This window comes from Argiope bruennichi, chromosome 2, assembly GCF_947563725.1.
Source record: "Argiope bruennichi chromosome 2, qqArgBrue1.1, whole genome shotgun sequence".
NCBI lineage: Eukaryota > Metazoa > Arthropoda > Arachnida > Araneae > Araneidae > Argiope > Argiope bruennichi.
Window position 1 is genome coordinate 120,549,432 of NC_079152.1, and position 17,135 is coordinate 120,566,566.

At 31.3% G+C, this 17,135-nt stretch overlaps 1 protein-coding gene across 1 annotated transcript in view; it reads left to right on the forward strand.

Annotated features, from left to right (window-relative positions):
* Positions 1-552: 552 nt before the first annotated feature.
* The window catches only part of LOC129961822 (angiotensin-converting enzyme-like), a 39,410-nt gene continuing 22,827 nt past the window's right edge, over positions 553-17,135 (forward strand). Inside the window, exons 1-6 of the mRNA XM_056075402.1 lie at positions 553-674; positions 3,048-3,206; positions 10,185-10,281; positions 14,042-14,185; positions 14,458-14,649; positions 16,599-16,699. Coding sequence (XP_055931377.1) covers positions 573-674; positions 3,048-3,206; positions 10,185-10,281; positions 14,042-14,185; positions 14,458-14,649; positions 16,599-16,699 — 795 coding nt within the window. The 5' untranslated portion in view covers positions 553-572. The remainder of the gene's footprint in view (positions 675-3,047; positions 3,207-10,184; positions 10,282-14,041; positions 14,186-14,457; positions 14,650-16,598; positions 16,700-17,135) is intronic.

The following is a 17,135-nucleotide window of genomic DNA, read 5'->3' on the forward strand; positions in this document are numbered from 1 at the left end:
TAACAATTTTTATCATTTATAAAAGTTCTCAATATGCACATTTAAAGTAGCAGAATAAAGGTTTAAAATTTATCAAAATAATCAACACTATCATAACAATCTGAAGAAGTATAATTAAAATTGCATTACCAAGAAACTCATAGAAGTACCTAACTAGGACAAGCATATTATCAAATTACACACACACAGACACACACACACACACACACACACAAAACAAAACTTCAAATGTTATTATTTAAATTAGTTACGAATGATAATTACTTGTTCTCTCTGACAGAAATTTTTTAAGCAATTCAGACACCATGACGAGTAAAATATGTGTTCTTCTGTTGATCGTCATAAATCTTCGCTTACTGAATGCCAGAAAAAGTGAAGAAATCGAAGAATATGATGAAATAGGAAATTGTGATGAAAAAGAAGAATATGATGACATAAGACAATGTGATGTAAAAGAAGAATATGATGACATAGGAAATTGTGCCGTATGGTGTGATGACATAGGAAATTGTGTTGTAATAGGAGAATGTAATGATACAGAAACGAAGGGTATTGATAGAGCCATAGATTTCATGACAACGAGGGACAAAAAACTCAACAGGTTGGCCACTGCATCAGCGCATGCGAACTGGAATTGGAAAGTGAACGTCACAGATTATAACCGCATAAAAAAGGTAGGATAAAAAAATATAGAATGGCTTAAATAATTGTAAATAGTAAGTAAATACTAGTTATAATTAGATTTTTACTTGTTAATTAATGCCACAACAGAATTTAGCTCAAATCTTCCAAGTTTTTTCTCACGATCTGATAAGATACACTACAGTTCTGAAAATTTTCTAAATGTAGATGCAGCAGATGATCGTAAAACATTTAAAAAATTTCCGGACTTAACTATCAATAAAACGATAAATTGCAATTTTATTTTAGAAGAAATTACCATCTGTGCAGAATTAGAAAGAAAAAAAATCATTACAAGTTTCTATTGCACTTATAATAAAAAATGATGAAACAAATTAAAGATAAGAAAACACCAATTAATAAAGACATTTTAATTATTGATTTTAAAATCGAGAAACAGTTGAAAATAATTTTTTAATCAAAATATGGAAGTCAGAACTAGATCAATCCAGTTCCCCTGTAGCTAAAAACAGAATTTTCTAGAAATTGGGCGCCGTACCCGTGACTCTGCCAGTGTTTATTTTTTCTTTCTCTTCCCCTTTCTCTCTCTCTCTCTCTCTCTATATATATATATATATATATATATATATATAGGGTGTTCATTAATTATTGTTGGGGTTTCCGTACCTCATAACTTTCGAATAAAAAATATTACGCAAAAACCGATTGCATATTCGTAAATTACAACTCAAAGAATTTTATTAATGATATTAAAATGTAAAGCTTGCACAATTTGCACTTTGTAGGCATTCAGTTGAAGGCGGTTATGGAGAACGTTCCATATCGTCGTATGTGCTCGGTCTTCCCGCTCCCTTTCGGTGTAGAACGCTACCAGTTTCCTGATATTGTGTTACCCAGCGTCTGATAGAATTATCCGAAGGAGGATCTTTCTTGTACGTGGTCCTGAAGCGAAGTTGAGTAGTTATGACTGATTTAGTTTCGAAAAACCACAATAAACACATTGCTTTTTCTTTTTTATTTATGACGTCCATTTTTCCATTTTTATTTATGACGTCATAATTACCCAGACTGCAAATGCTCTAAGATCGCATTGTTGCAACGTAAAATTCTTTGAGTTGTAATTTACGAATACGTAATCGGTTTTTGTGTAATATTTTTTATTTGAAAGTTATGAGGTACGGAAACCCCGACAATAATTAATGAACACCCTATATATATATATATATATATATATATATATATATATATATATATATATATATATATATATATATATATATATATATATATATATATATATATATATATATATGTGTGTGTGTGTGTGTGTGTGTGTGTGTGTATTAGAAAACAATTATTATTATGATTCATATAACTTTATTTCTTTCTTGCATTTCTTGAATTTTCATGTTTATTTCCTTAAGATATTTTTAAAACTTACCCAAATTGGAATAGCAATTAATTAATTAATTAAGAAGTTCTAACAGATTTAAGCGATAGTATCTAAAGGCAAATCATTGCTTTCGTATATTAGATGTTCTAAAGAATGAAATCAAAAAATGAAAGTGTCAAAAGAAAAGAAATGTAACTTGAACAAAAGCGCGCAAAAGATACTTATGATGTAAGAGTAAAGTAGGATTTATTATTCAAAGGGTAAAATGCATTATTGCTGATAAAGGATTGTATTTAAAATAATTTTGAAAACTTGATCAAAATTTGAGAACTAATAGTACAGAAGTAAAATTCATGTTACTCAAAATCTAATGTTTTGAAAATTTTACGTTAGTATAAAAATAAATTTTGTGCAATGATATATTCTGAAGATGCGATGGTAAAACGCAAATGCAATTTATCCGTCTCTTTATGAGGCTGTAGAATTTTTTTTCAAAGCGCACTTATTCCTTCTAGATCCTAAGAAGAGTATGTGACAAATTTGGTTCGATTCTGTCTTCTTGTTCTTCTTAATTTTTCAGTTTCGACTTTATGACAAAAGAAAAAAAAATCGGAAAACAATCAAGTTTTTTTTTCTTTTTTGGGTAACGGAGTCACCGGCATCAAAATCAGACAAAACATTGTTTAAATGGAATACTAGTTTTTTGGCACACCTTCGACAACGAAACATTTAGCAGTTTCCATATCCATTAATAAGTATAAATGGAAGCCGAACACATGCCATTAACATGGTATACATTCGGCGAAATTAGATTCTGTAATATTTCTGTAATATTCTGCAATCTTAAAACCTGTAATATTTCCGGTTGATCTTGATACTAATCTGAAACCGAGTGACTGTCGTTTCCTTCATTTCTTCATTTCGAAAGTGTGAAATTAATGTAATAAGACAAACAAACAAATTATTTGGTTCATAACAATAAAAAAAACTATTTTTTTTATTTCTTTCTCAGACAAATGCTTCAAAATTATTCACAAAATATTCCAGAAAGACATATCTTGCTGCTATGGGTTTTCCCTGGAAGTCTTACAAAGGAATAAACGCTACTTTGTTCCGATGGTTCCAGCTGGCAGCCAAGGGACAGGGAGGCCTTGATATGTCAGGTTTATACGTGAGTTCATAATTCAGTGACTTCAAATTATAACCAATGTGCTTTTCAGTTCGTGAAACGTAGTAAAATAAAGAGAAGACCCAATAAATAAAGACCAGAAAAGAAATTAAATAGTAAAAATACCGCTGAAGATGTTCGAAGTTCCTTACTCAGAGGTTTTCCTCTGAATATCGGAATTGTATCGAATCTCTATCATTTGTGGAGATTCCGGCCATAATATGAATTTCCCTGATAGCCACAGAAAAGGGAGTTACAAATTTGCAGCTAATCAGAAGTAGTCTGGTGGTGTGGCTACAACGGACGTGGCTATAGCGGACACATAAGATTTCGTGGTCAGAGCGGACACTCCGAAACTCATCGTGGTTAGAGCGGACACATTTTCCCCTCATCTTAGAACAGATAAAGGGTGCAGATAAATAAGTAAATAAATACTTTTAAAAATCACAAATATGATTTAAAACAGTATTTTAAGTGGCAAATCTCTTTCACGTGGGATAACGTTTTTTTTTTTTTTTTATTTTTTTTTTATTGAAGTTTTTCGTTTTTGCACTTGATTATCGAATTACAAGGATAAATATATTTTTGCCAATAAAATTTAATTATTTATATTATATGCATTTTAAACATAGCGAAATATAATAAAAATAAAAACTTTCTGAGAAATATTTAAAAATTAATAGTAAGTAACAATATGATGAAGGTTATGGACGAATTTCAGAGATTTTGTGGAAAACTGTATTTTAGAGTCAAATAAATATTAGAATAGGTGCAATTGCCATAAAATTAATTAGTTTCATTAATGTAAGTAAAAATAAATACTAGAAGTAAAATATATGAAACAGATACAAGTAAATAAAAGAAAAATAATCACCAGTAAATAAATATTAACTAACCTTTATTATAAAGGCATAAATATTATTTACCATAGAATTTAGTCCAACCTAGTTACAAAACTTAAAGATTTTAGACATTTTTCTAAATTGTTTGATGTTTCGAATTCTTTTAGGATGTTTTCAATTTTTTCATCCAATTTTACATATGCTTTTTCCCTTTTTATTCCAGGGTCGCCTAACTCTCTGGATTTCAAATTAAAAGACACTTTGTGTGTTTCTTCTTTTAGTATTTTAACTAATAAGTGGACATTAGGCTGGTTTCTGCTAGTGATTGCATTTAATTTGGAATTCCACCCTTCAACAGAATTATTTGTCCTATGACGCTGTCCATATACATTCCATACTTTAATGGGCATATTTGGAGAAAGGCCTCCTCTCTCAAAAATATCGGCTTATCTCTACAACAGGTGCAAAGCTCGAAACTACACAATAGATGACATATGACTGATTAGGGAAACAACACAATAGGTGCAAAAATGTCCGCTCTGTTCACCCAGCTCCTCTCACGTGTCCGCTGTAGCCACTGTCCGCTCTGGCCACATAGCCAGTAGTCTTATACACTTTTGCTTACATATGGCCCAAGCAAAAGAATCAAAGATTACTAGTTAAGGCGATCTAGCACCCTGATGAAAAAAGGAGTTACAGAATTACGCCTAACTAAAAAGTAATCGTATACACTTTTGCTTTTATATGACCCCAGAAAAAGAATCAAACATTACCAGTTACGACGATCTACACTCTGATGAGTTGGATCACTACGCCAAAATCTTTTTCCAGATTTCATTGATAAAATAAGAGAAAGTTCCACCGTGGTGGAATAATGCAGAGAACAACAATGTATCTGATATGATTTCTGATATAATCATATTTTTTTTAGACAAGCATCATGATTCTTCATTTGTGTTAGAATTTCTAACAACGAATGGTCTTTTTGGCCAAGTTCCATAGGCTGAAATTGCTGAACATATAGATATAGTGGATAATAATGCAAATTTTGGGAAACGGTTTTGTACAGCACACATTAATAATGCTATTTGACACGAAAAATGTGTTATTTCCAACTCTTATTTATAAATTCCAATATTTAAAAAAACAGAACAGTTACCTGAATTATTATAATAACAGGGTTTATAGATGAAGTTCTAGTTTAATCTGATAGCACACCTATAAATGAAATTTTTCCATTTTCTTCAAAACAAGGGATTGTAATTGATTTTGTTAATGATCCTCTTCGGGTTTCATATTCTTGGACTTCATGCCTTTATTTGCAACTATACCGATAAGCACTTTATTTAAAGATGTTGAATCATTCTGATCCTGAAAACCGTTTACAGCTCTTCTTCTCTCCTCTAAGACTTAAATACTTGTTGAGTTACTCAAGCATTCTGATCCTGAATACAGTTTATAGCGCCATGTTTCCTGTATTTACGTAATTACTGAGATGTTTAAACATACTGATCCTGAAAACCGTTTACAGCTCTTCTTCTCTCGTCTAAGACTTAAATACTTGTTGAGTTACTCAAGCATTCTGATCCTGAATACAGTTTATAGCGCCATGTTTCCTGTATTTACGTAATTACTGAGATGTTTAAACATACTGATCCTGAAAACCGTTTACAGCTCTTCTTCTCTCCTCTAAGACTTAAATACTTGTTGAGTTACTCAAGCATTCTGATCCTGAATACAGTTTATAGCGCCATGTTTCCTGTATTTACGTAATTACTGAGATGTTTAAACATACTGATCCTGAAAACCGTTTACAGCTCTTCTTCTCTCGTCTAAGACTTAAATACTTGTTGAGTTACTCAAGCATTCTGATCCTGAATACAGTTTATAGCGCCATGTTTCCTGTATTTACGTAATTACTGAGATGTTTAAACATACTGATCCTGAAAACCGTTTACAGCTCTTCTTCTCTCCTCTAAGACTTAAATACTTGTTGAGTTACTCAAGCATTCTGATCCTGAATACAGTTTATAGCGCCATGTTTCCTGTATTTACGTAATTACTGAGATGTTTAAACATACTGATCCTGAAAACCGTTTACAGCTCTTCTTCTCTCGTCTAAGACTTAAATACTTGTTGAGTTACTCAAGCATTCTGATCCTGAATACAGTTTATAGCGCCATGTTTCCTGTATTTACGTAATTACTGAGATGTTTAAACATACTGATCCTGAAAACCGTTTACAGCTCTTCTTCTCTCCTCTAAGACTTAAATACTTGTTGAGTTACTCAAGCATTCTGATCCTGAATACAGTTTATAGCGCCATGTTTCCTGTATTTACGTAATTACTGAGATGTTTAAACATACTGATCCTGAAAACCGTTTACAGCTCTTCTTCTCTCGTCTAAGACTTAAATACTTGTTGAGTTACTCAAGCATTCTGATCCTGAATACAGTTTATAGCGCCATGTTTCCTGTATTTACGTAATTACTGAGATGTTTAAACATACTGATCCTGAAAACCGTTTACAGCTCTTCTTCTCTCCTCTAAGACTTAAATACTTGTTGAGTTACTCAAGCATTCTGATCCTGAATACAGTTTATAGCGCCATGTTTCCTGTATTTACGTAATTACTGAGATGTTTAAACATACTGATCCTGAAAACCGTTTACAGCTCTTCTTCTCTCGTCTAAGACTTAAATACTTGTTGAGTTACTCAAGCATTCTGATCCTGAATACAGTTTATAGCGCCATGTTTCCTGTATTTACGTAATTACTGAGATGTTTAAACATACTGATCCTGAAAACCGTTTACAGCTCTTCTTCTCTCCTCTAAGACTTAAATACTTGTTGAGTTACTCAAGCATTCTGATCCTGAATACAGTTTATAGCGCCATGTTTCCTGTATTTACGTAATTACTGAGATGTTTAAACATACTGATCCTGAAAACCGTTTACAGCTCTTCTTCTCTCGTCTAAGACTTAAATACTTGTTGAGTTACTCAAGCATTCTGATCCTGAATACAGTTTATAGCGCCATGTTTCCTGTATTTACGTAATTACTGAGATGTTTAAACATCCTGATCCTGAAAACCGTTTACAGCTCTTCTTCTCTCCTCTAAGACTTAAATACTTGTTGAGTTACTCAAGCATTCTGATCCTGAATACAGTTTATAGCGCCATGTTTCCTGTATTTACGTAATTACTGAGATGTTTAAACATACTGATCCTGAAAACCGTTTACAGCTCTTCTTCTCTCCTCTAAGACTTAAATACTTGTTGAGTTACTCAAGCATTCTGATCCTGAATACAGTTTATAGCGCCATGTTTCCTGTATTTACGTAATTACTGAGATGTTTAAACATACTGATCCTGAAAACCGTTTACAGCTCTTCTTCTCTCCTCTAAGACTTAAATACTTGTTGAGTTACTCAAGCATTCTGATCCTGAATACAGTTTATAGCGCCATGTTTCCTGTATTTACGTAATTACTGAGATGTTTAAACATACTGATCCTGAAAACCGTTTACAGCTCTTCTTCTCTCCTCTAAGACTTAAATACTTGTTGAGTTACTCAAGCATTCTGATCCTGAATACAGTTTATAGCGCCATGTTTCCTGTATTTACGTAATTACTGAGATGTTTAAACATACTGATCCTGAAAACCGTTTACAGCTCTTCTTCTCTCCTCTAAGACTTAAATACTTGTTGAGTTACTCAAGCATTCTGATCCTGAATACAGTTTATAGCGCCATGTTTCCTGTATTTACGTAATTACTGAGATGTTTAAACATACTGATCCTGAAAACCGTTTACAGCTCTTCTTCTCTCCTCTAAGACTTAAATACTTGTTGAGTTACTCAAGCATTCTGATCCTGAATACAGTTTATAGCGCCATGTTTCCTGTATTTACGTAATTACTGAGATGTTTAAACATACTGATCCTGAAAACCGTTTACAGCTCTTCTTCTCTCCTCTAAGACTTAAATACTTGTTGAGTTACTCAAGCATTCTGATCCTGAATACAGTTTATAGCGCCATGTTTCCTGTATTTACGTAATTACTGAGATGTTTAAACATACTGATCCTGAAAACCGTTTACAGCTCTTCTTCTCTCGTCTAAGACTTAAATACTTGTTGAGTTACTCAAGCATTCTGATCCTGAATACAGTTTATAGCGCCATGTTTCCTGTATTTACGTAATTACTGAGATGTTTAAACATACTGATCCTGAAAACCGTTTACAGCTCTTCTTCTCTCCTCTAAGACTTAAATACTTGTTGAGTTACTCAAGCATTCTGATCCTGAATACAGTTTATAGCGCCATGTTTCCTGTATTTACGTAATTACTGAGATGTTTAAACATCCTGATCCTGAAAACCGTTTACAGCTCTTCTTCTCTCCTCTAAGACTTAAATACTTGTTGAGTTACTCAAGCATTCTGATCCTGAATACAGTTTATAGCGCCATGTTTCCTGTATTTACGTAATTACTGAGATGTTTAAACATACTGATCCTGAAAACCGTTTACAGCTCTTCTTCTCTCCTCTAAGACTTAAATACTTGTTGAGTTACTCAAGCATTCTGATCCTGAATACAGTTTATAGCGCCATGTTTCCTGTATTTACGTAATTACTGAGATGTTTAAACATACTGATCCTGAAAACCGTTTACAGCTCTTCTTCTCTCCTCTAAGACTTAAATACTTGTTGAGTTACTCAAGCATTCTGATCCTGAATACAGTTTATAGCGCCATGTTTCCTGTATTTACGTAATTACTGAGATGTTTAAACATACTGATCCTGAAAACCGTTTACAGCTCTTCTTCTCTCCTCTAAGACTTAAATACTTGTTGAGTTACTCAAGCATTCTGATCCTGAATACAGTTTATAGCGCCATGTTTCCTGTATTTACGTAATTACTGAGATGTTTAAACATACTGATCCTGAAAACCGTTTACAGCTCTTCTTCTCTCCTCTAAGACTTAAATACTTGTTGAGTTGCTCAAGCATTCTGATCCTGAATACAGTTTATAGCGCCATGTTTCCTGTATTTACGTAATTACTGAGATGTTTAAACATACTGATCCTGAAAACCGTTTACAGCTCTTCTTCTCTCCTCTAAGACTTAAATACTTGTTGAGTTGCTCAAGCATTCTGATCCTGAATACAGTTTATAGCGCCATGTTTCCTGTATTTACGTAATTACTGAGATGTTTAAACATCCTGATCCTGAAAACCGTTTACAGCTCTTCTTCTCTCCTCTAAGACTTAAATACTTGTTGAGTTGCTCAAGCATTCTGATCCTGAATACAGTTTATAGCGCCATGTTTCCTGTATTTACATAATTACTGAGATGTTTAAACATCCTGATCCTGAATAGAGTTTACAACTCCATCTCTACGTTTCAATATATAAAAATCCAAAACCTATTTTAATGTTCCAAAATCTGTCTGGATTTTTTTGGCCTAGAGTTTTCCATTCTATTGAAGTTTTTTAAATGAAACGTTATCCTTATATATTGGGTATTTTTAGATTTAAAAGATATGATTCTGTTTTGAAAACATACGAAAAAGTATAATGAAGTTACAAACTTCCGATTTCATGAATATAAATTTACGAAATCTAATTTCTTTTTAATACGAATTTCTCTGTTGCAGTTGAAAATTAATATATATATATATATATATATATATATATATATATATATATATATATATATATATATATATATATATATATATATATATATATATATATATATATATATATATATATATATATATATATATATATATATATATATATATATATATATATATATATATATATATATATATATATATATATATATATATATATATATATATAAAAGACCTGACAATAATTACAAAGCATTTATTATTGTAATTTCCCAAATAGTGTAGATGTTATTATTCTATACTTTGTAAATATCTTCAACTACAAAAGAAATATCTATAACTGAAGTTGGAGTGTCTCTGAACAAAGTTTTAAGTTTATTTGCTTATTTGGTTGTAAAATAAATTTTTAAAAATTAAAATTCTTCTGAGGATTTTGATGCATGTTAGCTCAGTTTTATGAATATTTTAAAATAAAGATCATGAAAAACATTTTTCAGGCCTCAAGCAAAGCAAGTCCATATTCGAAAATGGCGGAAATTTTCAGCAAGGCCAAAATTTGCTCTCTTTCAGGAAAATGCGACATAGCCGTTAATGGTATGCTTTATAATTTTACATTTGTGTGCGATGAAACAGTAATATGTGTAAGGGAAAAGTTACGAAGAAATTTCATAGATGAAATTTTAATTAATATATGATGTATTGCATTTGAAAAAATGTAATTTTACGTAGTCTTAGAACCGATGAGTTTCTGCGCTTGCATTAACTTTGTCAATTATTGATAGAAAATGTTCAACAAACATAAATTTCCGTGGCAAAATTCCACATTAGGAATTGCTAAAAATTTCTTCTAAAAGAGGAAAACTATGTTTCTGTGACAAATGATTTTTGAGAAAAATCAGTTCGTATGTTTTTTTCTTGACTTAAGCTTATAAGCATACTGCATGTTAAGTGTTAACTTCAAATCCAGGTACTTGTTTCCATAGCTTCCAGGTACAAAAGTACTTCTTTCTTTCGCCACAGAATATCCCCGAACTTGGAATCTCTAGGATTCCCTGTCGGTTGAAAGGATATACGTGGGAGTATTTATTAAGATAAAAGAAATACACATAAAAAGACAAAAAAAATCAATATACACAAAAAAAAGACATAAAATATCAATATACACATAAAAAGACACAAAATATCATCAATACACATAAAAAGTAACTATATGCAATATTATAATGATGAGGGAGGTGCTCGGTGGGGAGTATGAGTAGATGAAATCTATTGAAGGTAATATATTCTGGAGAAGAGCTTGGTTGAGAAATGAAACGAAAATTTATACTGGGCTTGGGTCTGGAGAAATCAATTCCTCGTTCTCTTGTAGGAATCGCACAAGATTTCTAATTTTAACCTTGGACATCTTGTTTCTCATAACGTTGGTCCACCAGATATTTTCTAGGTCGTGGGTGGGTTTTTTGAGATGAAAAGATGTGGTGAGAGGGCAACTAGTGGCATAATGAAGGGGATCGCCTACTTCGCCGCAGCCACATTGATCAGATCCTTTAATATGGAATCTCTTGAAATATGAAGGGAAAGGGCCATGGCCAGTTGCAAAGATAATGTCAAGCCTATTCCAAGATGATGGGTTAAAGGACACTTTCGAGATGATTTGATGGATGTTTCTGCCAGTTGAGTCATTATCCCATTCTTCTTGCCATCGCTGTAGGCTCAATTCATTTAGAATACTTTTCAGATGGCTTCTAGGAGCTGGGTATTGAACTGGCGTACCTGCAGAAATGGCCTGTTTGGCTAGGGAATCTGCAACCTCGTTTCCGTTGTGGCCTACATGTGCTTTAACCCATCCTAACTTAATAGGAGGTTGGGGAAGCAGAATGGCTTGAATTTCCTGAACAATTGGGCTTGAGGTGGAGAATGAACTGATCGCTTTTAAGCTGGACTCGCTATCACTCCATATTTTAGCGTTATGATAGTATTTGCTAGCCCATTTACATGCTTCCTTAATAGCCAGCAGCTCTGCCTGAAAGACAGAATTATTTTCGTTCAGTTTGCCGAGCCACTGATAGTAATTTGTTCGTTTTGGAATACGCAGTAGGCAAAGCTGGTTTTTCCCTCGATTTTGGACCCATCTGTAAAAATATCCGTCTTGTTTGTAGGTTGGAATTCTTGTTTGAGGGAAATTATGTCCTCAAGAAGAAAGTTTGAGGGGAAGATTTTTGTGTGAGAGCATTTCATCTCGAAGTTCTGGTACAAAAGTACTTGGTACCTTTTTAGAAAAAAAATTTGAGCTCCATTTACCAATATATTTATGACGATCATATAAGCATATGGTCAAATATATTAAAGCCAGAAATGAATATATTTCTACCTATTTTTCTGAAAATAAAAATAAATAGGTGTGCGAGTATTTGCCTGTATGTGTGTGTTGGTGCTTTCTAGACCAGATCATTTGACCGACAGCTACCAAATTTGGCATATATATATTTGGGAAAGCAGAAATGTGTACTTAAGAGCGAATTTTATGAAATATTGATCAGAATTTTGATTAAATAGAAATTAAACTGAATTTTGGTATTTTTCGACAGAAACTTCCAAAAATATTATTGCCCAGAAATAAATTTCACATCCTTTGCTAAATTTTAAAAATTGTCTCTATAATGATACTAAATTGGTAAACCCGCAAATTGCTCCTGAAATTTGGCAATTTTTTTAAAAAAAATTTCGTCTAATTTCGTACAATAGGGTGGATTGTTGTTCTGAAATTCAAACTATTTCATAGTTTAATCCAATATCTAATAGAGTGATTTTCTTTCGCAGCTAAAAACTGAAGAAATAGGATTCTGTTTAATACCTGTGTGTGATTTACAAGACAAATAAAAAAGTGAAAGAATATCACGAAATTTGGAAGATAGATGAACCGAGCGTTTACGTTTTTAAAAGTATTATGATGTTATGAGACTGGGTAACCATCAGAAAGATTCTTGTATAGAATATACAGAATATATATATTATAAATAAAGTAGGGGTATGGAGTCATTATATATATATATATCTTAATATATATAAATTACGTGTCACGTTGTTTGTCCGCGATGGACTCCTAAACTACTTAACCGATTTTAATCAAATTTGCACACCGTGTAGCAGTTTGATCTAACTTAAAAGATAGGATAGGCCTTTTTTTGAATTTTTAATTAGAATTTTCATTATTAATTAAAAACTAACTTTCCCGCCAAAAAATATTTTCATTTTCCCCACCGCCAAATGAGTACGGCTTCAGTTTTTTTTTTCCCAACAGTCATGAGGCTAGGCTTAATATTTTTCGGCTGATTATTTAAAACGATTCTATTTATTTTCTTAATGTTTGATGCATTTAAAATTAAACATTGTTAATGAATCGATCTTTCAGATTCATTCTGAAGTACTTTTGAATTAAAATAAAACAGAATAAAGGAAATTAAAAATTTCTAATCTGCATAGCGTTACCCCAACTGGCGTAGAAAAACTCACGCATTTGCGTTACCGTAACTGGTGTTGAAAATTCATGCATGCGCATTGTGTTCTGATTGTTGCCATGACAACCATTATCAACGGGTGATTTAAATTATTTTTAGGTTAGTTGCATGTTTTTGTAATTAAATTGCATTTATGTTAGTTATCTATTTTTTGTATACGCTTATAGTTTTAAGTACATCGTTTTTTTAGTTTTTTTTAACCTGTTTTCAACCGATTATTTTAAACGATTCGTTTTATTTTTTTAGTGTTTGATGCATTTAAAATTAATATATATATATATATATATATATATATATATATATATATATATATATATATATATATATATATATATATATATATATATATATTGTAAAATAAATAATTGCATGTTATTTAATTTATTTAAAAATTATTTCAATTATTCAATATAAACATATATTGTAATTCATAGAATTTGTACGTTATATAAGTTCATATACTTGGGAACTAGTATATAGGCTTATATAACGTACTCTTGATAGTTTCTCTGAGCGTAACGGTGTTAGGGAACTGTCTAATCGAAATTATACCATTGATTCGAGTGGTAGAAGAACAACAAATTCATGTATAATTTTTTTAATAGTAAAACGAAGCTGATGCAATATATGTTGATGTTTTTATTTCAGATATTCTATAAAAAAATTAGATAAAAATAACCACATTTTTTTGAAAATTTTATAAACATTTTCAAATTGCAGTTTTCCACATCTATCATTTTATTCACCACAGAACTTATAGTAATTCGAACAAATTTAAGATTTCTAAAAAGTGTGTGTCGTAAATGTATTTCTAATAGCTTCTATATATATTTCAGACGTTTCAAAGGTTTTCGCAGATACTAGAGATCCTAAAGAATTGAAACATTACTGGTTGGAATTCAGAAAAGCCACCGGGGAAAAATACAGAGACCTTTTCTTGGAAGCTATAAAGAAAGACAATAAAGCAGCTGCCCGTTTTGGTAGGAATTAAATTTTGTTTAAATTAAAATTTAATTTAAAATTTTATCAGAAATTCCGTGAGTAAAAAAAATGTAATCATATAGATACAGTAACTCAAAAATTATCTGATTTTGACATTCAATACAATGACCATTTGGTGGTTTTCGTTTAAATTTCTGTTACTGAAAGCGTATCTGTTTATGATACTCAGTAGCCACTTGGTGGCTTTCTGTTATGTTATACAACTGATTTTAGATTAAAGCACTAAAAATACCACTCTTTTTCATTATAGGTTTCCCAACAAGGGCAAGACTTAACATAGCTCGATATGAAGATAAAAATTTTCTTAGAAATATGGCCCTGGAAATGAGGAAGATTCTACCATTCTATAAACAAATACACGCATATATAAGAAAGAAATTGAGGAAATATTACAAAAATGAAAATATCCAGTGGGATGGACCTATTCCTGCTCATCTGCTAGGTATGATTTCATTTGTTTGTTTAAATAAACCTGATATATGAATCCTTTATTGCTATTTTTTATGCATTTCGAAATACGGCATCTGCTAATGAAAAATTAAGATTTGACCTATTAGAAGGATTTGATTTCTGATTCAATCATAAAATGTTTGCTGCTATTCTTATCGTTCTGCATGCATATGTGAAAGTTTGGACGTGTGTGCAAGATTATTATCTATACTAGTATTATAAATGTGAAAGTTTGGATGGATGGATGTTTCTTAGTCAATCACGCCAGAACGGTTGAAAGGAATTGGATGAAATTTAGCACATAGATAGATTATAGTCTAGAATAAGACATAGACTACTATTTATTCTGGTTAAAGGAGTGGTTAGTTTTTTATTAATTAAAAACTAACTCTCCCGCCAAAAATCTGAGGCCAAATCCCGCCAAAAATGAGTAAGGCTTCAGTTTTTTCCCCCCACACTAATGAGGTTAGGCTTAATATATTTTCGACCGATTATTTCATTGGATTCTGTTTATTTTCTTAATGTTTTATGCATTTAAAATTAAACATTGTTAATGAATCGATATTTCGGATTCGTTCTGAAGTACTTTTAAATTAAAATAAAACAGATTAAAGGAAATAAAGATTTGTAATCTGCATTGCGTTACCCCAACTGGCGTAGAAAATTCACGCATTTGCGTTACCCCAACTGGCGTTGAAAATTCACGCATGCGCAGTGCGAATTTCTGACTAGACAAACTGGGTATCTGCCTAAAGCCAAACTAAGTGGGGGATGATAGGCTATCGACTAAAAAGATGTCATTAAATAGTTTCCAAATAAATAAATTCATAAAAAACAAATTCTCTGAATTATAAAATATTAGAATATAAATATAAATGTTCTAACAAATTTAAGTGTCCAGGCTCTTTTATTTTCTAACTACATTTACTGAATCATACATTATTTATATGTTTAACTAATATTTTAAAGAAATATGGAGGTCTCGTAGCTGTGAGGTATAAAAAACAAATAAAAATGCACATTTTATAGAAAAAAAATAATTGAATAAAAATTAATATAAAATTCGTTATTAACAAGTTCATTAAGCTAAGAATGAGTTGAAATGTTAAATTAACTTTTATAATTTTTATTTAAATATAGGATCTAATAATTCTCTTTGTCTAACATAACAAAATGCCTAAATTCGTCTATTAGCTATTCATAGGAGGAAACGTAAAAAAAAATTATCCAAAAAGATGTAAATGATAAAAATTAGAATGAAAATATAATAAAGAAATGCTTTAAATTCATTAAAATCAGCAAATAGCAAATGCAAGTCAGTAATAAAATACAATTAATGTGTTTGATTAAAATTTTTAACACAAATTTGGGAATATTGATACACAGTAAGTAATTCTTCACAACTATCAGATAGTAGAATTTTGATCAATTATTTGCTTTAATATTTTATGTAGCAACTCCGGGATTGGCAGATGCCGAGTTCAAAACACATAAGCGAGCAAAATCTATATTTTCCCCATCGCTATTAAGGAATACAAACATTGGTAGTTTGGTGCCAAGACATTGGTTGTGAGATAAGAGGAATCAAGAATTACTAAAAATTAAGGATATACATCGACACGATAAGCGTTTGAACCATCTGAATAAACTATTCTCCTGTTGGTGAGGTTAGAAATTTGGAGATGATATTCTATGCATTTCATAAGATAATCTTTCTTTTTACACCTTTCATGGAAATAGTTCTGATTTCAGTACGAATTAAGTTTGCCTTACTACAGCAAATTTATATTGGTTTAATAATTCATCAGATAAAATATTTTAACATTATAATTCAATAGAACATTATATAATATAATCTTAATATTATTCTGGTATATACATATTCAGAAAATTAAACTAATTCACATTACAAAATATTACATCTTTATATGTTCTATGTAGGTGATATGTATGCTCAAAAGTGGAGTCATATCTTTCGTATTGTGAAGCCGTATCCGAAAAGCAGTGGTCTTCCGAATGTAACCAGAGCTATGCGAAAAAAGGTAATTAAACTATGTTTGATTTATAAAAAGGAACTGTATGAAAAATTCTCAATAGACTTGGATTTAAATCTTTATACCAGTGGAAAACTTTATAAATGAAAATTTTCATCTTTTTCCCTGTTATAGTAAATCGTAAATTTGCATTTGTTGTCCTGGCATATTCATCTAAGATGAACTTTGGGATAAACATTTTCATTCTTTATGTTTTTGATGTTTCATTTGAGGTTTCTATCTAAAAAGAAATAATAAATCTGATTCTTCGAACTTCTTTCTATTATTCTAGCGTGAGCACAATTTTTGAAGGGACACTAACTTCAATCAGGAATCAGGTTTCTTCATTTCCTCACTATACCAAGAAATGTCTCTAGCCTTATTTGATCGCTTTTTGTAAAATATGAAGTGAATCTTGCGAAATAGGAACCCGCAGGTAGGAATT